The sequence below is a fragment of the Ovis aries genome, chromosome 17, assembly GCF_016772045.2.
Source record: "Ovis aries strain OAR_USU_Benz2616 breed Rambouillet chromosome 17, ARS-UI_Ramb_v3.0, whole genome shotgun sequence".
Lineage (NCBI taxonomy): Eukaryota > Metazoa > Chordata > Mammalia > Artiodactyla > Bovidae > Ovis > Ovis aries.
Window position 1 is genome coordinate 64549228 of NC_056070.1, and position 23854 is coordinate 64573081.

Below are 23854 nucleotides of genomic sequence, written 5' to 3' on the forward strand. Positions count from 1 at the left end.
GGTGACAAGCAGAAAAGTCCAGAGTGGAGCTGGCTTGTACATTTCACCTCACATACCAGTGTGAGATAGTGCAGCATGGTGAGTGAGCGTGAACTTGAGGCAGAAGACTGCCTGGGTTCAGAGCCTCGCTCTGCCACTGACTGTGGCCGGGTGACCTGACCCTCTGCTTGTGTTTCCTCAACCGCAGCTTGGGAGTCACTGTAGAACCTCCCTTGCAGAATTGTGAGGCTTGAGTGAGGTGATGGATGTGAAGTATTAGAACATAGGAAGCAGTACGTACGTGTGGTTCTAGCCTTGCTGTTAGTTCCATTTACTGATGGTTGGATTAGCTGGTAGGGCTGCCCAGGATGGGGCTTCAAGACAGAGTCTGGGGCCAATACAGGGCTCAGCAGAAGAGGTCAGGGTTCAGTCAGTAAGAGCCCATGGCCAGAGATGCGGGAGGGGCCCGGGGCACCTGTCTCAGAGTTTACTCTGTGTTTGAGATGATAAAACCCAACGGCCAGACCCACAGGGCTGACTCCATCTCTCAATAGATATGGAAGCAACGTTTGCAGAGTATGAGGAATGGTCTGAAGACCCCATTCCAGAGTCAGTAATTCAGAGTTACAACAAAGCACTGCAGCAGCTGGAGAAATACAAGCCCTATGAGGAAGCCCTGGTGAGTATGGCCCCTTCTGCGTTAAATGTCTCTCTCCCAGCTGCTCCCTACATCAACAGTTGCGAGTGAAACAGTATCTTTGTCATGGAATGTGTAGAGTGGATGAATGTGTACATTCAGTTTCCATCCTGATGAGAGTTGAGCGTCCATGTGCCCACCGCCAGGTTAAGAAGCAGCGCATTGCCGGTCCCTCAGGAGTCTCCTCTGTGCCCTCTCCGGCTGCTTCCTCCTCCCTCTCCGGAGAGGCAGCCACTTTCCTGACTTGTGACCATCATCCCCTTAGTTTCATGCCCTATGGACGTATCCTTAATGTGTAGTTCAGTTTTGCTTGTTTTTGAGCTTCTGTATAATGGAATCAGGCTGTATATTTTCTTTTCATTCAAGATGTCTTTGAGTTTGACGTTGATAAGTATAGTTACAGTCCATTTGTTTACTGTAAGGTTGTCTGTGTATAAACTATCCCTTTCATAGGTAGTTGGGTTGTATCCAGTGTTTTGCTAGGAGGAGGAGAATTGTTCTGATGATTCTCAGACGTATCTCTTGGTACACGTGAAAAAGAGTCTCTTTAGGCACATATGTAGCGATTGTTGAGGCACCTATGTCACAATGGAAGGAAGTGCTGGGTCCTGAGGCAGAGCTGAACTGTTTCCAGGCTGTAGCCGCTGCTTCTGCCGGCAATATCTTAGCGTTCTCATTGCCCTGCCAGCTGGGATGTTGACATTTTAGCCAGTCTCATGGATTTGAAAGTACAGTTTTAATTTGCATTTCTCTTTCATTACTAATGAAGTTGAGCGTCTTTTCACACCTCAGATTTCCTTTTTTAAAAAAATCTTTGAAGTAGCTGTTCAAGTCTTTGACTCAGTTTTCTTTCGGTTTGTCAGATTTTTTCTAGCTGGCATCTGGGCGTCCTGGGTCTTCATGCATACTTTCGGTTGCATGTATTGCGATTTCTTCCTCCCAAGGCGGTGGCCTGTTGTTGCCATCCCCCCCGCAGTGGCATGTTTTGATGACTAGTTGTTCTTCAGTGATGTTACTTAGTTTGGCTGCGCCGGGTCTGTCTCGCTGCAGGGGCTTCTCGAGTTGCGGTGCGCGGGCCCCTCATTGCGGTGGCTTCTCTCGTTGTGGAGCATGGGCTCTAGGGCACGTGGCTCCCGGGCTCGGGAGCGCAGGCTCAGTGGTGGTGTCTCACAGGTTTAGTGGCTCCTGGGCGTGTGGGATCTTTCCGGATCAGGGATCCAGCCCACACCTCCCACGCTGGCAGGCAGATTCTTTACCGCGGAGCCACCAGGGAAGCCCAGTGAACAGGTCTTGATTGTAATGTAATTGGATTTATCGTTCTTTCTCTTAGAATTTGTGAATAAGAGTTCTCTCCGTACTCTGGGGTCACTAATCGACTTAGCTCTTGTTTTTCTCCTGAAAATTTATAGTTTTGCTGTTTGTTTCTCAGCTTTCATCTGGAATGGATCTTTGGGCATGGTCTGAGGTGTGGGCTAACTTCGTTTTTTTTGTGGAGAAACAGTTGTTCATTGCTGACTTTGGTAATTCTCCCCGGCCCTCACTCATGTGTTGCCCCATGCCTGTCAGGGATTAGCTGTCCATTTCTGTGTGGGTCCATTTCTGGGCTCTTTGCTCCACCCCGCTGGTTTATGTTACACTGTTGCAATGATGCGATGGTTTTATAATTAAGTTTTGATCTTCAGTAGCATGAGTCCCATTCATGCCGTTCCTCTCCTAGAGGGCCTTGGCTTTCTTTAGCTGTTAATGCTTCCGTTCAGAATGAGAATCAATTTTTCAAGTTCTACTTAATAATATTATCGTTACTATTTTTTTTATTTGGCCACACTGTGCGGCACGTAGGATCTTAGTTCCCTGACCAGGGATGGAACTCGGACCCTTGGCAGTGAGGGCATAGAGTCCTAACCATTGGACTGCCAGGGGACTCCTTTGAATTTTGATGGGAATTGCATTGAATCTGTAGGTGAATTGTTGAAGAATTTGCATTTTTTAAACATCAAATCTTCCAGTCTGTGGACATGGTCTGTTGTTGCTATTCAGTCGCTCAGTCGTGTCTGGTTCTTTGTGACCCCGTGGACTGCAGCATGCCAGGCCTCCCTGTCCTTCACTATCCCCTGGGGCTTGTGTAGACTTAATGTCCATTGAGTTGATGGTGCCATCCAACCATCTCATCCTCCGTCGCCTGCTTCTCCCGCCTTCAGTCTTTCCCAGCATCAGGATTCTTTCCAATGAGTTGGCTGTCCGCATCAGGTGGCCAGAGTATTGGAGCTTCAGCATCAGTCCTTCCATTGAATATTCAAGGTTGATTTTTTTTTAGGATAGACCGCTTTGATCTCCTTGCTGTCCAAGGGACTCTCAAGAGTGTTCTCCAGCACCACAGTTTGGAAGCGTCAATTCTTTGGTGCTCAGCCTTCTTTCTGGCCCAACTAGCACATCTGTGTATAGCTATTGGAAAAACCATAGCTTTGACTATAAGGACCTTTGTCAGCAAAGTGATATCTTTGCTTTTTAATATGCTGTCTAGGTTTGTCATAGCTTTTCTTTCAAGGAGGAAGCTTCTTAATTTCATGGCTGTAGTCACCATCTTCAGTGATTTTGGAGCCCAAGAAAATAAAGTCTGTCACTGTTATCATTGTTTCTCCATCTATTTGCCATGAAGTGATGGGGCTGGATGCCATGATCTTAGTTTTTTGAATGTTGAGTTTTAAGCCAGCTTTTTCACTCTCCTTTTCACCTTCATTAAGGCTCTTTAGTCCCTCTTAACTTTCTGCTGGTAGGGTGGTGTTATCTGTATATCTGAGATTACTGATATTTCTCCCAGCAGTCTTGATTCCAGCTTGCGATTTCTCCAGGCCAGCATTCTGCATGATGTACTCTGCATATACATTAAATAAACAAGGTGACAGTATACAACCTTGATGTACTCCTTTCCCAATTTTGAACCGGTTTGTTGTTCTATGTCTGATTCTGACTGTTGCTTCTTGATGTGCATCCAGGTTTCTCAGGAGGGAGGTAAGGTAGTCTGGTAGCCCCATCTCTTGAAGAATTTTCTGCAGTTTGTTGTGGTTCACACAGTCAAAGGCTTTAGCATAGTCATCAAAACAGAAATAGATGTTTTTCTGGAATTCTCTTGTTTTTTCTATGATCCAGCGGATGTTGGCAATTTGATCTCTGGCTTCTCTGCCTTTTCTAAATCCAGCTTGAACATCTGAAAGTTCTCGGTTCACGTTCTGTTGAAACCTAGCTTGAAGGATTTTTAGCATTACCTTGCTAGCATGTGAAGTGAGTGCAGTTGTGTGGTAGTTTGAACGTTCTATGGCATTGCTCTCTTTGGGATTGAAATGAAAACTGACCTTTTCCAGTCCTGTGGCCACTGCTGAGTTTTCCAAATTTGTTGGGCATATTGAGTGCGGCACTTTAACAGCATCATCTTTTAGGAGTTTAAGTAGCTCAGCTGGAATTCCATCACCTCCACTAGCTTTGTTTGTAGTAATACTTCCTAAGGCCACTTGATTTCACACTCTAGGATATCTGGCTCTAGGTGAGTGATCGTAGCATTGTGGTTATCTGGGTCATTAAGACCTTTTTGTACAGTTCTTGCAGCCTCTTAGTATCTTCTGCTTCTGTCCGGTCCATACCATTTTTTATTGTGCCCATCTTTGCATGAAATGTTCCTTTGGTATCTGATTTTCTTGAAGAGATCGCTAGTCTGTCTTGTTTACTCTCTTTGCATTGTTCACTTAGAAAGGCTTTCTTCTCTCCTTGCTGTTCTTTGGAACGCTGCATTCAGATGGATTTATCTTTTCTTTTCTCCTTTGCCTTTTGCTCTCTTCTTTTTTCTGCTATTTGTAAGACCTCTTCAGAGAACCATTTTGCCTTTCTTTTTCTTGGGGATGGTTTTGATCACTGCCTCCTGTACAATTTTACAAACCTCTGTCCATAGTTCTTCAGGCACTCTGTCCATCAAATCTGATCCCTTGAACCTATTTGTCACTTCCTGTGTATAGAGGTTTGATTTAGGTTATCCCTAAACGGCCTACTGGTTTTTCCTGCTTTCTTCAATTTAAGTCTGAATTTGGCAATAAGGAGCTCATGGTCTGAGCCACAGTCAGCTCCAGGTCTTATTTTTGCTGACTGTATGGAGCTTCTCCATCTTCAGCTGCAAATGTAATCAACCTGATTTGGGTATTGACCATCTGGTGAATTTCATGTGCAGAGTCATCTCTTGTGTTGTTGGAAGACTGTGTTTTCTATGACCGGTGCATTCTCTTTTCAAAACTGGGTTAACCTTTACCCTGCTTCATTTTGTACTTCAAGGCCAAATTTGCCTGTTATTCCAGGTGTCTCTTGACATCTTACTTTTGCATCCCAGTCCCCTGTGATGAAAAGGACATCTTTTCTTGGTGTTAGTTCATGAACATGGTATAGGCCTCTGCTGTTGAGGTCTTATCTTTCTTTGAGGTGTTATAAATTTATCCAGTGCCTTGAACACATTTTTAGATGTATTTCTAAGTGTTTTTAATACTGTTGTAAGCAATATCTTTTGAAAGATTTTCTGTTCTAGCTGTTTGTTCCTGGTATATAAAATGTAATTTTTAGTGGTATTTTAATCAAACTTGTTCAGTCCTTATTAATACTGGTAATGTATAGATTTGGGGGAATTTTCTGTGTTGACAGTAATACACACATGGTATTAGTTATAAATGGCCTTTATTCCCTTTTCTTGGCCTTAGAATATTTTTTATTTCATTCACCACTCCTCAGACTTCTGCTTTTGTTTTCTCGAGTTTCTTGCCTTTCAGTTGGCCCGCAGGTCACTGTTAATGCTGCATTTTGCAGCACCTGTGTGGTCGCGCTTGCTGCACACATTTCCGGCTTTCTCGGCTTCCTCTCACCACACCCTAGATCTTTCACTTGGAGTCACTTTTCCTTTGCTTCAAGTCCACCCTTTAGTGTCGTGTGCTTGGATATTTATTTGTAACATTTTCTGTTTTTTTTTAAGAGGTCTTTGTTCTCCTTGAGAGTTAATTTCTCAGGATATAGAATTCTAGGCTGACAGTTCTGTTCTCTGAGCAGTTAAATATGTCTTTCTGGCTTCTGTTGTGCTGCTGAGAAGTCAACTCTCTTAAAGAACTTATGCTTCTTGAAAGGAAATTCTTGTTTGTACCCTGGCCAGTTTTAAGATGTCATTGTCTTTTGTTTGTTTTTGTTTTATTTCTCTATTTTTTGGCTGCACATATAGGATTCTAGTTCCCTGAGCAGGGATCAAACCCTCTTTCCCCGCGTTTGAAGAGCAGTGTCCTAACCACTGAACCACCAGTGAAGTCCCAAGACGTCTTTGGTTTGGTTTGATGTCCGGCAGTTTGGTTACAGTAGGGCCAGGTGTGTGGGTTTCTTTGTATTTATCCTGCTTAAGGTTTGTTGAACTTCTTGCCTCTGCTTTTGGTATCTTTAATGGGCTGGTGAGTAAGAACACAGCTTTTAGCTCTGGGCTAGAACTTTACTCCTGTGACTTGGTTTCCTCAAATGTCCGATGGGATTGAAATGATAACTGCCTCCTGGGATTGTTGTAAAGATCAAATTCTTAATATTATCTCTTAAACTGGCAAAAGCTTAGCCTTCCCTTAGCTTAACCACCTTCATTTAGATTTTGTTTGTGATATTTCTTGTTTCTTTCCCAGTTGGTTGATTTGCAAGAATTTTTTTTTTTTTCAATATTCAATCTAGTACTTTCTGCCATTTTCAGTGGCACAGTTTGTCTGGGTAACTGATTTTTAGCATTATTTAGTAGAAACTGAGCCTCTCCAGTATCATCTTTTTAAGATCAGAGCTGGCCCGCATGAGCACTCTCTTTTTCACATGTGAATAATTGGCATTTAAGTGTATTTCACAGAGGGCTTCTCTGGTGGCTTAGATGGTAAAGAATCTTCCTGCAATGCAGGAGACCTGGGTTTGTTCCCTGGGTCAGAGAAGGAGAATGGCAACCTATTTTAGGATTCTTGCCTGGAGAATTCCATGGACAGAGGAGCCTGGTAGGCTGTAGTCCATGGAGTTTGCAAAGAGTTGGCCATAAGTGAGCGACTAACACAACACCACTGTACTTCACAAAGCCTCATTCATGAAACCCTGGGCCAGTTGAATTTTGTTTTGACCATCAGCAGGGAGTGGCTGAGGAGAGAATGAACTGAACAAGAGGATTTTGTCTAACGAGACTTCTGGCTGGCTGTCTCTGGGCCAGTGCACAGTGGCCATACATAGCCTCTTCCGTCTCCTACGTGTGCCTGCGCTCTGGCAGGAGCTGATACTTGGAATGACAGGCATGAAGCGACGCAGGGCGCCAAGCCACTCTGGTGTGGTTGCGTTCACCCCACTCAGTAGGCCAAGAAAGCCGTATCTGTTTCGGAAGAGGGCTAGCAGTGGTCATTGGCCAGGTATTTCTCTTTCATGCAATTCCTGGTTGATGGGTGGTTTTAGTTCTCTGTGATCTAGGAGTAGACTTAGAAAAGGAATTATGGAGCATCTGTAACTCTTGCCATGAGGTGGTACTTTGGACTCACATTCTGTCTGTCAGACTTGCAGATCCGGTGTGCAGAGGTTCTGAGAGTGGGGATTGGTGGGGTCCTTATCTTGTTGTGGCCATTCTCGCCATGGTTTACTGTGGACATGTGTGTGCTCTCCAACAGTGACACGTAGCCCATTGCAACTTCACTGCCATTCTCCTTTGCCCCAGCTGCAAGCTGAAGCGCCCAGGCTGGCCGAGTATCAAGCGTACATCGATTTTGAGATGAAAATTGGCGACCCCGCCCGCATTCAGCTGATCTTTGAGCGCGCCCTGGTTGAGAACTGCCTTGTTCCAGACTTATGGATCCGTTACAGTCAGTACCTAGTAAGATAACCTACCTGTTCTAATCTCACTTTATTTTTACCAATTTAGGTTCTACTTTAAATCAGAAAGAGTGCCAGGAGTTGGCGATGTACTGCCCCTCTCTGCTTGATCCACTAAGGAAGTCTTCTCGTGTTGCATTGTAAACTGATCACTAACTGTGAAAAAAAGTTGGCATAGTCTTACTATCAAGGACTTTATAACAGATTAATTTTTCTTTTACCGTGTTATTATGGAAAAATTAAATACATAAATACAGACAGGTTAGTAAAATGAAATGACAAGTACCCATCACCCATCTTCAACACTTAACTAATGGCTTAGTCTAATTTGATCTATAATCTTAACCAGTTTTATCTGTTTCCTTACCTATTCCCCCCTTCCATGTTATTCTGAAGCAAATCTAGAGATCCCATTTTGATGGTAACTGTTTCAGTACACGTGTATTAAGAGGTTGACTCAGGATCTCAGTTAAGTCCATACGTTAGGATTGGTTGATGTCTCTTAAAGCTCTTTGATCTGTAGGTTTTTCTCTACCTCTCTCTTCTCCCCTCAAACCCCGGGTGGATTCTTTGTTGAAGACACCAGTCATGTTAAGGAAATTTCTTCTGTTGGTTGGTTTTGCTGAGAGTGTCTCTCGAATGGTGGTGCCTGAATGAAACTTCGTCTGCTGACCCTGGCATTCTTTATCATAGGACCGGCAGCTGAAAGTCAAGGACCTAGTCTTGTCTGCACACAGTCGTGCTGTTCGAAACTGCCCGTGGACGGTTGCCCTGTGGAGTCGGTACCTCCTGGCTCTGGAGAGACACGGAGTTGAACACCGCGTGATTTCAGGTGTGGATTGTTTCTGTGGGAAGACCTCTAAGCTCTTTGTCCCAAGTCAAGAACGCTGGGCTGTGACAGAGTCATTGTTCTTTTGGAATATTTGGTGTTGTGACAAAAAGGGCTCTAAGTGAGAGATAAACTAGATCTATTTTTGACTTCTTAAAACCTTTTAATGTTTTACTCGTCACGATTTTCCTGGGAGTCGTCGTCTTTTCTCCAGCTCAGTTGACCTGGAGCACTTTACTGCAGGGCCTTCTGTGGGACTTGCCCTTTCTACAAAACACACAGTTTGTGCACCACTGTGGTAGCCTTTCTTCTGAATATTTCTCTAGCTCATTTCACTTGGTTGCATCCCATTGTTACTGTGAGCCATATAGTGTCTTATAAGAGGTTTTTATAATCTTGATAATTTTATATTAGCTTCTTCTTGAAGTGACCATGAATCCTGGCTTTTTCTTCAACTCTAGTGACCTTTGAGAAAGCTCTCAGTGCTGGCTTCATTCAGGCCACCGACTATGTGGAGATCTGGCAGGCATACCTTGATTACCTGAGGAGAAGGGTCGACTTCAAACAAGGTATTAAAGTTCCTGTGTTTCTGTCAGAACTGAACTGTTTCTTCGCATGTCTTGGTGGGAGGAGGCAGTGGCCCGAATACCTCACGATGGGGCAAGCGATGTAGACCAGCCACTGGTAGACACTGTAGCTGTTTCAGTCTGTGCTGAGTCACACCATGGACGCTAAAGGGAGAGAGGAATGTCCTTGCCTTTTACGCTGGCCCCTGCCAACCTCTTCAGTCTTATTTCTCCCGTCTGTGTGTCCTGAATAGTTCTTTACGTGGGACGGCTGTGTTCCCTTTAAGTCGTTGAACCTCTGCCTCCATGGGATCCCTTGCCTTCCTCCCTCCCGAAAAGAAAATAATGAAGAGCAACCAGAGCCCCGCCGTGCTCCCACCCCTGCCGTGCTCCCACCCCACTGGTGCTTGCTTAACGCATGCAGGTGGATTTTGGCTCTTCTGCTGGGTTGGGGAAGACCCCTCCACTGTGGCCCCACCTGGCCCCCTGGCCCCCTTTGTCCTTGCACCGTCTGTGACGTGCGCTGTCATGGGTCTGCCCCCTGTCCTGTGTGTGATCAGGGCAGGAACGGGCAGTGTTCTATCCGGCGTCCCCAGCGTGAGCTCAGGGGGTATCAGTATGGGATTGGACAGCACTTAGAAGACGTGGTATGTGGTGTCGAAGAGTTGAGCCTGCCCTGTGCTTTCTCACAGACTCGAGTAAAGAGCTAGAGGAGCTGCGGTCCGCGTTCGCCCGCGCCCTGGAGCACCTGAAGCAGGAGGTGGAGGAGCGTAAGTGCGTCCTTCTGCCCCCCCGCCCGTGCTTCCTCGTCTGGTCCTGGGGTCTCTTCAGGCCAAGGCGGTTTGCCTCTCTGCTGTTCTCTTTGCTTTTAATGTTTATTCATTTGCCTGTGTTGGATCTTAGTTGCAACATGCTGTGTTGTGCGATGTGTTGAGTCCATAACAGACTCTAGTTGTGGACCTCGGGCTTAGATGTCCTGAAGCATGTGGGATCTTAGTTCCCCGACCAGGGATTGAACCCATGTCCCCTGTGTTGCAAGATGGATTCATAACCACTGGACCAGCAGGGAGAAGTCCCTAGGTTACTTTCTAATTTTGTCTGCTACTCTTCTTCAAGGTTTCAATGAAAGTGGAGATCCGAGCTGCCTCATCATGCAGAACTGGGCTCGGATTGAGGTAAATGTTTTAACAGACCTGTTAGCTTCATCCACCTTTGCGGGACCTTTGTCCCATAGCGTGGCTGAAGCTGAGTTGGGGTCCCAGATGACCACCTAGGCCCTGCAGGGCTCTGCGTTGTTTACCTCGCTTGACGCGTGTTTGTTAATATCTGGCGGCATCCAGGCTCCCAGCCAAGTTGCGCAGCAGTTGTCTGCACGCCAGGTGCTTACTCGTGTGTTACTTCTCTCCCACTCTGGGCCCCAGTGATGAGCGTGTTCTAGGCGTGAGCAGTTTGCCGTGCCTTTCACTTTGGGCTGGGGATGAGATAGACCCTGTCCCTGTGCTAGAAAGACTTGAAACTAATGTGGAAGACAGATGATAGCGGATATGATGAGCTGAATATTATTGCTGGCTCATGGACCCCACAGTGAGTCAGACGTGGACTTGGCCCCTGTGTCCTCTTCTCTGAGGGGGGTCCGGTGTTGAGTTGGTGGTGGATGGGATGGCTGTGCTGAACCGTGTTAAGGGTGCAGCAGCGGAGGCGCAGAAGTTAAGGCAGCGTCAGCTCCTGGTGCTCTTTCTGTCCCTGCCTGGGCCTTCGGATGAAACACGTAGAGTTAAGGCTTGATAAAAATAAAATCAGATGCCTGGCCAGGACTGTCCTCAGTGCCTGTGTGTTCGCTCGTGTGGTTCTCACGGTGAACGTAGGCAGACAGCCTGAGGCTTGACGCTGCAGAAAGGCCGGGTGCTTGGGCCGGGCTGTTACCATGGGGGGTGGGCGCGGCGCCTGGCAGTGTCTGAGGAGCTGAGTAGCACAAATAGTTTTGGGGTGGGAGGTTTTCAGCACAGTGAAGTATGTTTTGTAACGGGTGTTGACGTCGTCAGGCCGGAGTCCTTTCCTAACTTGGTCTGTTCATGCGTTCAGGCTCGACTCTGCAACAACATGCAGAAAGCGCGAGAGCTCTGGGACAGCATCATGACCAGAGGGAATGCCAAGTTCGCCAACATGTGGCTCGAGTATTACAACCTGGAGAGGTAACGGGCCCGGGGTGAGGGGAGGCGCTTGTCAGGTGTGACCGTCCTCGGCGCTCGTGCCCCAACCCCGCCCGTACAGCTCAGACTGCTGCTCACGGGCGCTGCTCCCTTTACGGTCCTGCCTCTCTGTGCCTGGGCTTGTTGGGTGGGCTCTAGAGAACCACACATGATATTCCGTGCCTGGGCTCTTCTTATGGCCATGTGTTACTTGCCACTTATATTGGTTTGTTTTGATCTGGGGACATGAATATTTTATTTGACTTCTTAGGGAGCTGTATATTTTTTTTCATGTTTGCTTTGTCTATAGTTAAAAATACTGAAAAGCAAAGAGGGGAAAAACCCCCAAATTTTTTTCAGTGACAGACCCATATAAAACCAGTTTGCTAATAGTTTGAATATGTTCTTTGAGACTTTCCTGTGCTTAAATTTTTAAGAAATGGTGATGCAATTACAGTATACATATTCTCAATCTCTAAAATTATTTTAACTGATGTTTATAGCATGAGGGAAGATATAAAGAAGAAGATCAGCTTTTAAATTCAGTATATCTTGGATGGTGGTGGTGTTCAGTTGCCAAGTGTTCATTTGTCCCACTCTTTGAGACCCCATGGACTGTAGCATGCCAGGCTTCCCTGTCCATCACCACCTCCCGCAGTTTGTCCAAGTTCATGTCCATTGAATCGGTGATGCCATCTAACCATCTCATTCTCTGTTGCCCCCGTCTCCTTCTGCGTTCAGTCTTTTCCAGCATCAGGGGCTTTTCCAGTGAGTCAGCTGTTTGCATCAGGTACTCTAAAAGTATTGGAGCTTCAGCTTCAGCATCAGTCCTTCCAAAAAGAATTCAGTGTTGATATCCTTTAAGATTGACTGGTTTGATCTCTTTGCTTTCCAAGGGTCTCTCAAGAGTCTTCTCCAGCACCACAGTTCAAAAGCATCAATTTTTCGGTGCTCTGTCTTCTTTATTGTCCAGCTCTTACATCCATACAGGACTATGAAAAGACCGTGATCTTGACTGTTTTTAATTTTGTCGGCAAAGTGATGTGTTTGCTTTGTAACACACTGTCTAGGTTTGTCAGACCTTTCCTGCCGAGAAGCTGCTGCTTCTGATTTCATGGCTGTAGTCACCATCTGCAGTGATTTTTTTTTTAGAGCCCAAGAAGAGGAAATCTGTCACTGCTTCCCTTTTCCCCCCTCTGTTTGCCATGAAGTGTTGGGACCAGATGCCGTGACCTTAGTTTCTTAATAATTGAGTTTCAGGCCGGCCTTTTCACTCTCCCGCTTCACCCTTATCCAAAGGATCTTTAGTTCTTCCTCTTGGCTTTCTGCCATTTGAACGGTGTCATCTGCATCTGAGGTTGATACGTCCCCCAGCAGTCTTGGTTCCAGCTTGTCACTCAGTGCGGCCTGGTGTTTCTCATGATGTGCTCTGTGAAAAGTTAGATAAACAGGGTGACAGTCAACTGTCCCGTACTCCTTTCTCGATCCTGAGCCAGTCAGCTGTTCATACAGGGCTCTAAATTCTAACTGTTTGTTCTTGACAGGGTTCTCAGGAGACAGGTAAGATGGTTTGGTATTCCCATCTCTTTTTAAGACTTTTCCATAGTTTGTTATGATCCACAAGTCAAAGGCTTTAGCATAATCAGTGAAACAAGAGCTAGGTGTTTTTCTGGAATTCCCTTGCTTTCTCTATGATCTAGTCAATGTTGACAATTTGATCTCTGGTTCCTCTGCCTTTTCTAAACCCAGCTTGAACATCTGAAAGTTCTCAGTTCACATAATGCTGAAGCCTAGCTTGGAGGATTTTAAGTATAACCTTACTAGCATGGGAAGTGGGTACAGTTGTCCCGTGGTTTGAACATTCTTTAGTACTGCTCTGTTGGGAATTGGGGTGAGGGTTGACCTTTTCCAGTCCTGAGGCCACTGCTGGGTCTTCCAAATTTGCTGACGTATTGAGTGCAGCGAATAGAGTCCTCTCTTAGGATTCTAAACAGCTCTTCTGAAATTCCATCACCTCCTCTAGCTTTATTGACAGCAGTGCTTCCCAAGGCCCGCTTTGCTTCACACTCCAGCATGTCTGGCTCTGAGTGAGAGAGTATACCATTGTGGTTATCTGGGTCACTAAGGTCTGTTTTGTACAGTTCTTCTGTGTATTCTTTCCATCTCTTCTTCATCACTTCTACTTCTATTAGGTCTTTACCATTTCTGTCCTTTATTGTGCCCATCTTTGGACGAAATGGTCTTTGGATATTTCCAATTTTCTTGAAGAGATCTCTCGTCTTACTCTTTCTGTTTTCCTCTTTTTCTTTGCATTGTTCTTTCAAGAAGGCTGCCTTGTCTCTCCTTGCTATTCCCTGAAGCTCTGCATTTAGTTGGGTGTACATTTCCCTTTCTCCCTTGCCTTTCACTTCTCTTCTTTCCTTGGCTACTTGTAAAGCCTCCTCAGACAACCACTGTGCCTTCTTGCATTTCTTTTTCTTTGGGATGGTTTTATTCGCTGCCTCTGTACAGTATTATGGACCTCTGTCCATAGTTCTCCAGGCAGTCTGTTTACTAGATCTGATTCCTTGGATCTATTCATCACCTCCACTGTATGTTCATTTGTGTTTTATTATTTAGTTGCTTAGTCCTGTCCAACTCTTGGGCATTGCATGTCACTAAATATTTTTTTTCTGTTTTGAATATTTTGCCTCCCCGATTTAAAAAAATAATATGTGCTTAAGTTAAAATAGAACCTTTACAGAATGTGAGATAGAAAGTTTCTTAAAAATCCTTCCCCAGAGATGACCATAATTAAAGCTTGTTGAGTATTCCACTAGATCAGTGGGTCTCAAATGTTTTGGTCTCAGGACCACCTCAAGAGCTTTTGTTTATGTGAGGTATATTTATTAACATTTACCATATTAGCAAATGAAACTGAAAAATTAAAAAAACCTTTTATTCATTTAAAGTTCACTGTAAAGACATTAAACATTAATGTGTTTTTATAAGAAATGACTGCTTTCCAGACTCCAAAGTAACATAGTGAGAAAGTGGCCTGGTTTTATACTTTTTACAAATTTCTCTAATCTGGCTCAGTAGCAGACAGCTGGATTCTCCTGTCTGGTTCTGCACCCTCTCCGTGGTGACGTTTTCGTTGGAGACTATGAGACTGTTCTGTTAACATCCAGTGGTCTGTCTTGCCCTGAGCAGACCTTTTTCCCCAGCAGGATTCCGTGACATGCGTCGTGTGTATAGAAAATGCTGACCCATCGAGTTCTGCGGCTCTTCTGAATATTGGCGCATCTCGTTTTCCCGTTTGTTCATATCTGCACTGATCTTCACAGAAGGGTCTTTAAAGCAGGAGGCTGTCAAACTCACAGTGGCAGATGCAGGTTTTCCAAGTTGTGATTTTCACTTGAAAGCCCCAGTTTTATCAGTCAACAAAAACTCTTCAGTGGTTTTTCTGGAACTGACAGCCTCACTTCATTAATTTTTGAAAATGTCTGCCAAATACACACGTCTGAGTCACTGTAGTTTTTGCCACTCAGCTGTTCTCTCAAGTGAAAATGATGTTCCATGAGAAGAAAGGAAGTAGTCCAGCTTGCAGCTCAGACAGTCACCTGATATTTGTTTGCTCCAGCCGCTGTACTTGGGTATGAAGAGGTGCTTAACGTGTGCTCTCCGTTTGTCACCCAGAATATCATCAGTGTGCACTGTCTTGATTTGTGCCAAGGGCCACTGTAGCTTTGGCAGCCTCAGTCCAGATGTCAGCACAGCGAAAAAGTCCGATAAAAGTATGTCAGTATATAAATGAAAGGAGTTTTGAGTTTGCAGACCTCCTGAAAGGGTCTTGGAGACCTTTAGGTGTCCATGGATCATACTTTGAGAACCGTTGCCCTGAGTTTTTTCTTAGTGTCCTAATGTGTGTTTACAATGTTTATGTATGTTTATTTTTTAAACAGGCGAATATGGTGTCTTGTAACGGTTGGGGTGAAGAGAGTATTGTTTTGTAACTATTGTGTTGAGCAGTATCTCATTTCATGTCAGTGTGGGAAGATTTTTGTGACCCTGGGCACAAAACCTGATAGTCGCTGTGTTGGTGGCTTTCCCCTCAAGGGGGATGGCATCCTAGAGTCTCTCTGGGGCGTTTCCCCTGTCACCCCAGCTCTTGGGTCCTCCCACACACCTTGCACACGCGGAAGCAGAAGGCCTGGCTGTGGACCGCTGTTTGCAGGTGCCCTGGCTTCTGAGGGAAAGAGTGGTCTAGAAGAAAGCCTTCAGGTTTGACCAGGGAGCTTTCTGGGACAAGGAAGAAGCATTAAAACCATTGGCACGAAGAGCGTGGTGTCTCCTCAGAGCTGAAGGTGACGCTAGGCTTTGCTGCCGTGGCGTTAGCTGTGCGAGGGTGCCCCCCGCCCATGTCTTCCGCTGGGTCCCTGTGGCCCCAACTCTGTGTTTTCCGCCCCAGGGCCCACGGTGACACGCAGCACTGCAGAAAGGCTCTGCACCGGGCCGTCCAGTGCACCAGCGACTACCCGGAGCACGTCTGTGAGGTGTTGCTCACCATGGAGAGGACAGAAGGTGGGGACCTCAGCGCTGCCTTGGGCTTGGGCCTTGTTCCTGAGGCCAGTGTGGTTGCAGGGCTGAAGGTGTAAGGACATGTGTGTTTACGGCTTCCCCCTCTGGGGGCCTCTGCGATGAGACCATCATGCGGTGCTTGCCAGTGAGAGGGGAGTCCCGCGCCCTTCTCAGTCTCCACCTGCAAAGGGACCTGTGACGGGGCTCTAGCACAGGCCTCTTGGGGGACAGGGCACTGCTGTCATGCGCAGCTTCCCTGGACCCGCTCTTCCTTGCTGGGTACCAGGAATGCTCTTCCTGCCCCCAGTCCTGACGAGCAGAACTGTCTCTGGGCGTTGCCAAGAGCTCCCTTGGATCAGTAGAGCCTGTGTTCCAGCACAGCGCGGCGAGGCCCATGGCGAGACTGCTTTCTAATCACGTGTGCCTCCCTGGTGAATTTCAGAGCCTCCGTATACAGTTTCCACGGGCATTAGTCTGGATTTTGGGTACTATGACTCTTTTTAGAACTGGAAATAGACACCTAAACAGCAGCATCAGTAAGAAAAACACCTCAGCTTTTATCATCTGAGGAGCTCTTAAAGTAATCTTTTGATCTTAGTACAAATGCTTTGTACCTTTTGCATTAGAACGTTTTCACTAATCTTTGCCACTGAGAGCTTGTAATAGAATCTAGTCTGGTTTCAAGTCTCTTTTCTAAGAGAAGGAGTGATCTAAACACACCTGGGAGAACTGTTTGAGTTCTGAAACTTAAAATCTACACAAATGAAATCTTAAAATGGAAAACCAATTCTCCAGTTGTTACTGTTTGATGGAAGAGCTCTCTCCTGGAGGTGTGGGGAAATTGAGACAATTCTATATTTTTATATCCTTCCAAATCCAGAGAAGTGAAACTTTGCTTCTCCTTCCCCTCAAGGTACTTTAGAAGACTGGGATATAGCTGTTCAGAAAACCGAAACGCGACTGGCTCGAGTTAACGAGCAGAGAATTAAGGTAAGGATGCTCTTTGTTTCAAGTCTCTGAACCTCTGAAAGCTTTTTTTTTTTTTTTTTAATTTCTTATTGGAGTATAGTGGATTTAAAATTCTGATAGTGATTTTGACTGTGTTTGGTATGAATGTTCCTTGTTAAAACCTTTGGGATCATCCTCTAAGAAGTGTATTTTATTCAGTGTGTTAACTATGAGATCAGTGTTTAAGACTATCTTTTTTTTTTTAGATTGGCTTAAAATGTTAACCCCAGTAGTAAATCCTTTAGGTAGTGGGGTACTTAAAGGTTACTGAAATAGATGAAGAAGATAAAAAAGGAGCCTGACTGGTGTAGCCTAGTGGTTGGAGCGTGAGTGCCCCCAGATGAGTCAGGGCCCGTTTTATAGATGTTTTTCTTTTTACTGGTGAGTCATTCCTGGGGATCTTGGGAGACATACTGTAGACTCGAGATGCAGCTCCTTAAGGGCCTGAAAAGGTGGAACTTAGCCCCTGAGCCGCCCCTCCAGCCCCGCGCCCTTCCTGGTCTCCTGGGGGTGGCCGACCTCCTCGTGTGCTCACCTCTCCCGTCACAAGTCAGTGGACTTCGTGTAACAGCCACATACAGTGACACATCATGTCCCGACCTTCCAGGCCGCAGAGAAGGAAGCAGCCCTTGCCCAGCAAGAGGAAGAAAAGATTGAGCAACGGAAGAGGGCCCGGGCCGAGAAGAAAGCATTGAAGAAGAAGAAAAAGATCAGAGGGGCGGACAAGCACAGAGCCGATGAGGATGATGAAAAGGAGTGGGGCGACGATGAGGAAGGTAAGGCCTGGCAGGACTTTCATACCTGGGACATCCTAGACCTCCAGACAGGGTGCCGAACAGCACAGAGAACTTCATTCTGGAACCGTTTGAGGATAAGGTCCCAGCGGGCTTCCCTGGTGGCTCAGGTCATACAGAATTGCCCTGTCAGTGCGGGAGGCGTGGGTTTGGTCCCTGGGTCGGGAAGATCCCTGGGGAAGGAGCAACCTGCTCCAGTATCTTGCCTGGAGAACCCCATGGACAGGGAGCCTGGTGGGCTACATGGGGTGGCACAGAGCAGGACACAGTAGAGCGAGTAACACGCGGAGTGCCCGCCGCCTTCCCTGCCACTGCCTCCCCTCCACCTGGTGGCGCCCCCCTCCCCTGCTCGGCTCCCAGGCCTGCACCAGGTGCCACCCCTGCCGGCACACCGGGCACCTCCGTCCCCTTTCTGAGTGGCGCCTGCCTTCTCCCCCACTGCGGACTTTCCCTCCCCTCCTCACCAGGTGTGGGCGTTTCTGTGCCCTCAGGCCCTGGCACCTGGCTGCAGCCCTGCCCTGCGCCTGTACTGTACCCCACCCTGCCCTCCCCCCACCCCACCACCGACACTTGACTCCCACTTGGTGGTTTGAGTTGTTGAATTTTCCGGGCTGTGTTTCTGTCACCCCTGCCATTTCACGTGTGGGCAGTTGTGGGTTAGATTTATTTCAGCAAACTCGGTCAAGGTAAAGAGTGGTCTCTAGACGCGAAAGGAGGCTCAGCATCTTCCTAGTGCGGAGCTGTCAGCCAGAGTCAAAAGTGACGGAGTCATCGTTCATTTCTTGGGGCCCTCAGAAGTGATCGTGGGTAGCTCACTGCTCTTTTGGGGTCCTGCTGTAGCAAGGGGAGGCACAGGGGACCTGTGACCACAGTGACGTGTCATGGGGGCTCGGGGAGCTGTGGGTGAGAGTCACGGTGGAGGGTGGGGGAAGCACTGGGGCCAGCGGGCTGCCGGAGACTGTGGGGCGCCTCCCCCGTGGGCAGTGGCGCTGTACCCGGGCATCAGTGGGGGTGAGCGAGTGTCCAGAGAGGGGGCCGGGGCCTGCAGAGCACAGCATGGCCCGCTGTTCCCTGCAGCCTTGGGCCTGATCCTGGTGGGGGCTGGGGGCTGGGGTCGGTGAGGCCGGCAGCCCGCCCATCAGTGCTGTAGAATGCAGAGTGCAGTGGGTAGGCCCCATCTGGAGGGCAGTGGGGAACTGACAGAAAGGTCTGGCAGCAGGCGGCCCACCCTGGTTGGTTTCAGTCCCGTCCCCCTGGCGGCACTGGGGAGTGTTGGTTGGAGTAGAGTGTTGTTGTTAAGCTCTGTGGAAGGACATGGGACAGTCATGAATGTGGGGAGGAGCTAGTGCTCTGTACCACTTCCGGGTTGGCCCGGGGAGTATCCACTTCTGGGTCACTGAGGTGCTTGTTTACATGTGGCCCCTGGGCTCCATCCCCATCTCTGCCCCGGGCTTTCCGGGAGGGGTCCTAGGGATTTGCCGGGACAGTGTGGAGACCTCCAACCTGACCTCTTGTATGGTTGAGCATGGACGATGAGCATTTAGGATGTCACTTGCACCTGAGTTGTCCCCTCCCCCGGATGTCACTGGGGCCAGGCAAGGAGTGGGATGTGCTGGGAGGGTTGGGAGAGACCTGGCAGAGGGTGGGGGGCGTGCACCCTGGCGTCCGCATGGGTCTTGGTGTCTGGTGGGGAGAGCTGTCTCCCTGCTTGGTGCACCCTGGCTCAGCTCAGTGCCAGGAGACCATTACCTAACCATCCTTTCCCAACGACCCACAGAGCAGCCCTCCAAGCGCAGGAGGGTGGAGAATAGCGTTCCTCCTGCCGGGGAAGCGGAGCCGGGCTCTGAAACCAACCTTTCCGGGAGCAGCGCCCCCACGGGCACAGAGCCCCCCTCGGAGCTGAAGGAGGTGCGGGTGGGCGCCCGGCGGAGGGACGTGCCCAAGGTGCCGCACGACAGCAGCAAGGACGGCGTCACCGTCTTTGTCAGCAACCTGCCCTATGGGCTTGGGGAGCCGGCCGCCACTCTGCGGCCGCTCTTTGAGACCTGCGGGGATGTGGTCGAGGTGCGCCCCATCTTCAGTAACCGCGGCGACTTCCGTGGCTATTGCTACGTGGAGTTCAGAGAGGAGGCGGCGGCTCTGCAGGCGCTCCAGCTGGACCGGCAGAGTGTTGAGGGCCGGCCCATGTTCGTCTCCCCCTGTGTGGACAAGAGTAAAAATCCCGACTTCAAGGTTGGTATGAGGGGTAAACCCGCCTTTCCATAGGTTGCAGTGGGACAGACTAAATGCTCTTTGCCTCCTGTCTTTAGAATCTAAGTGGAATGTTTGTTCGGAGTGAAATGCCTGAATTAGCTGGGTCCATTCAGAGCTGGTTCGCTGAGGTCTGTACTTGGGGCTGGTCACTTGAGCTGCTGTAGGTGCCGTGTAACAGCTCCTTGCCGTGGGGTGGTTAGGAGTGACGGGGCTGCGCCCAGCGTCTGGTGTGTTACCTTTCGACCCTCACCCAGACTCGGAGAATGGCGGCCTTTATTCTGGCTGTTTTCGAGAGGAGGAAGTGAAGGCTTCAAGAAGTGAGGGACTGGCCCAGGGCGAGTGGGCAGTTCTTCGCACCCAGAGCCAGCTCTGGCCCAGCCTGTGGATGAGGCCTGACCCTGCGGTGTGGGGAGCTGGGCTGGGCCCGGGGTGTGAGTCCTCTCTCTCCTCCACAGGTGTTCAGGTACAGCACTGCCCTGGAGAAACACAAGCTGTTTGTGTCGGGCCTGCCCTTCTCCTGCACCAAAGAGGAACTCGAGGAGATCTGCAAGGCCCATGGCACCGTGAAGGACATCCGGCTGGTCACTAACCGGGCTGGGAAACCCAAGGTTGGTGTCTGAGCCTGGAGCCCGGGGGAGCCTCTGTTCAGATTACTTGGTTCTAGAGTGGTTTCTGGTTTGTCTGCTAAGAAACAGACAAGAAGTTAACAGAAGGATAGGTGCACTAGGCTCTCCATTTGGAGTCAGGTTAACTTGTATGTGCATAACTACACTGAAAAGAAAAAGGCGTTGCAAGAAAAGCTACCACAAATTAGCAGGGGCTCCAGTGTGGTCCCAGGCTGTGGGGCCGTGGGGTGTGGTGCCCCCCTTTGCAGTCTGCTTCCTCCCTCCCGGACCCCTCTTCACGAGGCCTCCGGCATCTCCCCGAATCCCTGCCCTGGTGTCCTCCTTACCGTGTTCTCCCCTCTGGTTCCTCAACTTCCTGTGAAATCCTTGACCACGTTTTGAGTAGTTGTTTAAGAAGAGATCGGTTTGAGAGAGGCCCCTTCACGTTTGTCCAGGTTAATTGAGAGCTGACGAATATATGGGCATTGCTAGGTTTATGCTGGCCCATCTCTGGCACTTGGTGCATAGAAGTTGATGAGTTGTCTGAAGTTATGGTCCGTTGCAGAAATAGGGGAGACTAGGGCAGGGAAGGAACCTATAGGCCAAGGGAGGGGCTCTCTGAACCGGCCTGGGGCCCTGAGTGGGGAGCTGTGTCCTGGCTTGCAGCGCTGACTGGCCTGGCCTCACACACCCTCAGGGCCTGGCCTACGTGGAGTACGAGAACGAATCAGAGGCGTCGCAGGCCGTCCTGAAGATGGACGGCATGACCATCAGGGAGAACGTCATCAAAGTGGCCATCAGCAACCCGCCGCAGAGGAAGGTTCCGGAGAAGCCGGAGGCGAGGAGAGCCTCGGGGAGTGCCCTGCTACCGCGGCAGGTCTACGGGGCGTAAGTGTCGTGCGCGCTGGTGCGGCCTTGTGGCACCACGGTGACCCTGTTTCCCTCTAGGGCAGTGAGTTAGGCGGAGGGTCAGGCCTGCCTGCTCCGTCCTGGGGCAGGGGTTCCCCACCAAGTCCATGCCGAGGGCCAGCCCAGAAGTGGGCCCTCTCTCGTCTACGCTGGTTTACACCAGTGGTTTATTTAAGTTTTAAAAAGATTTTTTTAAAGATGGTGGTCACTCTGAAGTCCCCTTTGGCAGGTGGATCCACGTGTGTGGGTCCCAAACCTGACAGCCGGGTGTTCGCCAACTGTGACCCCAGCAGAGCTGTGTCCTCAGCCATGGGCATGAGGCAGCAAGGTTGCAAGGTTGTCTGGTGAGGTCTGTATGGTCACAGCCGTTCCATCCACCCTACGCGTGTGACCGTGTTGCACAGGCATGGCCCTGGCCAAAAAGTTGTGGAAAAGGTGGAGTTTGTTAAAGTCACTGTCCCCTGATAGCCAGAGTCGGGGAGCTCAGGGCCCATCTCAGCCTTCCTGTGTGTTGCTTTTCACCTTTTGTGTTGGGGTGGTCCAGGACCAGCCTGGCTCACGCCACCAGTTGTCGCTTTGGGAGGTCCATGCAGTGTTTGCTCTTCCAGGCGCGGGAAGGGGAGGACCCAGCTCTCTCTGCTGCCTCGCGCCCTGCAGCGCCCCAGCGCCGCCACCGCCCAGGCTGAGAATGGCCCTGCCGTCCCGCCGGCAGGTGCCACCCCGGCCACCACTGAGGCTCCCAAGATGTCCAATGCCGACTTCGCCAAGTTGCTCCTGAGAAAGTGAGTGGGACGGTGCGAGAAGGGAGATGCCTTACTTCACGCTGGCCGGGAAGACGCCTGGTGCCCAGCAGGGCCCTGGCCATGCAGGGCCAGGTGCAGGGCACGGCCACACGCTTCCTCTGGTTTAGGCAGGACTGGAAAAGGGTGTCCAGGGAAAGAGGTTGTGAGTGCTCCCTCATATTGAGGGCAAGAGGACGAAAACCACCACTCCACAGGCTGGGTGCAGGGTGTAGTGTTCTGAGATACTTTTGTGTCTTGAAAGAGCTGAGAAACAGAAGTGAAACTCGAACACACTGTTCTGAGACCCACTTGTCCAAGTATTTTTGGCCAACTCTGGTCCCTTTTTATAAGACACTTCCGTACACCCTGCACAGCACATGTGCCCGTCACTCTTTTAATTTTTAAAAGACAAAATGGCAGATGCTAGTAATTCACCAGAATGGCCTATTTTAGTAAAGGGGTGGGGAGGGGACATCACTTAAAAAACATCTGATGGAGTTTTGTTCATGGGGGCTGTGCGTTTTTATATTATGTATTTGTAAATGACTTGTCAACCCATTGTTTTGTTTCCTCAAAGCAAAATATTTGTGACATTTGTTTCGTGTAGGAACTTTGCGCGCCATCTGCTATGGACCATTTTCTTTGCCTAGTGACTAGTGAACTGTGTTCTTTGTCTAAATACTGAGTTTCAGCCCTTTGGTTTTGTTTAAATACCATGTCAAGTGCAAACTTAAATTCTCTCCATTTAGCTTTGTTTATTAAACTGAAGTTCTCTTAAAAACTTCTTGCAGAAAGGTACTCAAATGTGTGTTCAAATATGTATTTTGAAATGGGTGTAGCTGGCTTTACCTGATAGATGTGTAAATAGACCTTTTGTAAGTCAGATCCGGCCATTTTGCTTTAACCATTTCAGCTGTGAGACCTCCAGTTTACAGCAGTTGGGCGCTTACAGCTTTTCTACCCCTCATCTTTTATCCAGCATTTATTCCTTTGAAAGTGATGTTGCCAGTTCAGTAGGAAAACTGACTTTATAAAGGCACTCTGGGGGAAAATATCGGAATTCTTTCCTTTGCGATGAAAAATCGGCTCATTTATCTGCTTTTAAAGGTTCTATGCATCAGTCAGGCTTTACTGTACTTTCTGGTGTAACATTTTTAATGGGCTGTTTGAAACAGGTAAGTAGACGGAATACTAAACTAAGCCCCACACGCCTGCCGTCGAGCTCCAGCCTTGCTCAGCCCGTCTTCGTCTCCACCTCTCTCCAGTACCCCTGGGTCCCACAGGGAGACCCCAGACATCACAGCGCCCCTACTATTGGAGCACCTGTCTCTACGGACTTGAAGACCACGGTTTTATCGTTATTTCTAGAAACATGAGTAGTGTTAATGTCAGCCAGCCAGCCAAATTGTCAATTTCCTATTGTTTTGTAATAACCCTTTTAATCTGTAGGTTCTCTGTACCTCATCCTTTGCACAGAACACTTGTTAGGTGTTTTTGAATTCAGGCAGCAGCTTTAAAGCTGTCGGAAGAGCCTGTGTTCTCTGGGGGTGGCTGGCCGTCTGCTCTCCTGCAGAGGCCTGTTCTGTGGGTGAGAGGCTGCGGGTCAGGTGGGACCGAGGGGCTGTGAACCTCTGCTCTCAATCCAGGTCGCGGGGCGCTAGGGAACGGTGGTGGTCTCCTGCTGTTCCAGTCCTCTGACCGCACTTCGTCCTCTCAGGCGTACACAGAGCTCGTTAGAGGTGGGCCTTTCAGACTTGAGCAGGACCCTAATGGGTGCAGGGTGTCGACTGTTCTAGAAAGA

At 48.7% G+C, this 23854-nt stretch overlaps 1 protein-coding gene across 2 annotated transcripts in view; it reads left to right on the forward strand.

The window, feature by feature from the left end:
• SART3 (spliceosome associated factor 3, U4/U6 recycling protein) overlaps nt 1–22851 on the forward strand; it is a 39417-nt gene extending 16566 nt beyond the window's left edge. For both annotated transcript variants that reach the window (XM_027956662.2, XM_027956663.2), the window contains exons 6-19: nt 534–658; nt 7404–7559; nt 8252–8390; nt 8849–8956; nt 9646–9723; nt 10070–10128; nt 11036–11145; nt 15593–15705; nt 16616–16692; nt 17318–17486; nt 19282–19736; nt 20213–20365; nt 21060–21250; nt 21880–22851. In XM_027956662.2, coding sequence (XP_027812463.2) covers nt 534–658; nt 7404–7559; nt 8252–8390; nt 8849–8956; nt 9646–9723; nt 10070–10128; nt 11036–11145; nt 15593–15705; nt 16616–16692; nt 17318–17486; nt 19282–19736; nt 20213–20365; nt 21060–21250; nt 21880–22057 — 2111 coding nt within the window. In that variant the 3' untranslated portion in view covers nt 22058–22851. The remainder of the gene's footprint in view (nt 1–533; nt 659–7403; nt 7560–8251; nt 8391–8848; nt 8957–9645; nt 9724–10069; nt 10129–11035; nt 11146–15592; nt 15706–16615; nt 16693–17317; nt 17487–19281; nt 19737–20212; nt 20366–21059; nt 21251–21879) is intronic.
• The last annotated feature ends 1003 nt before the right edge of the window (nt 22852–23854 follow it).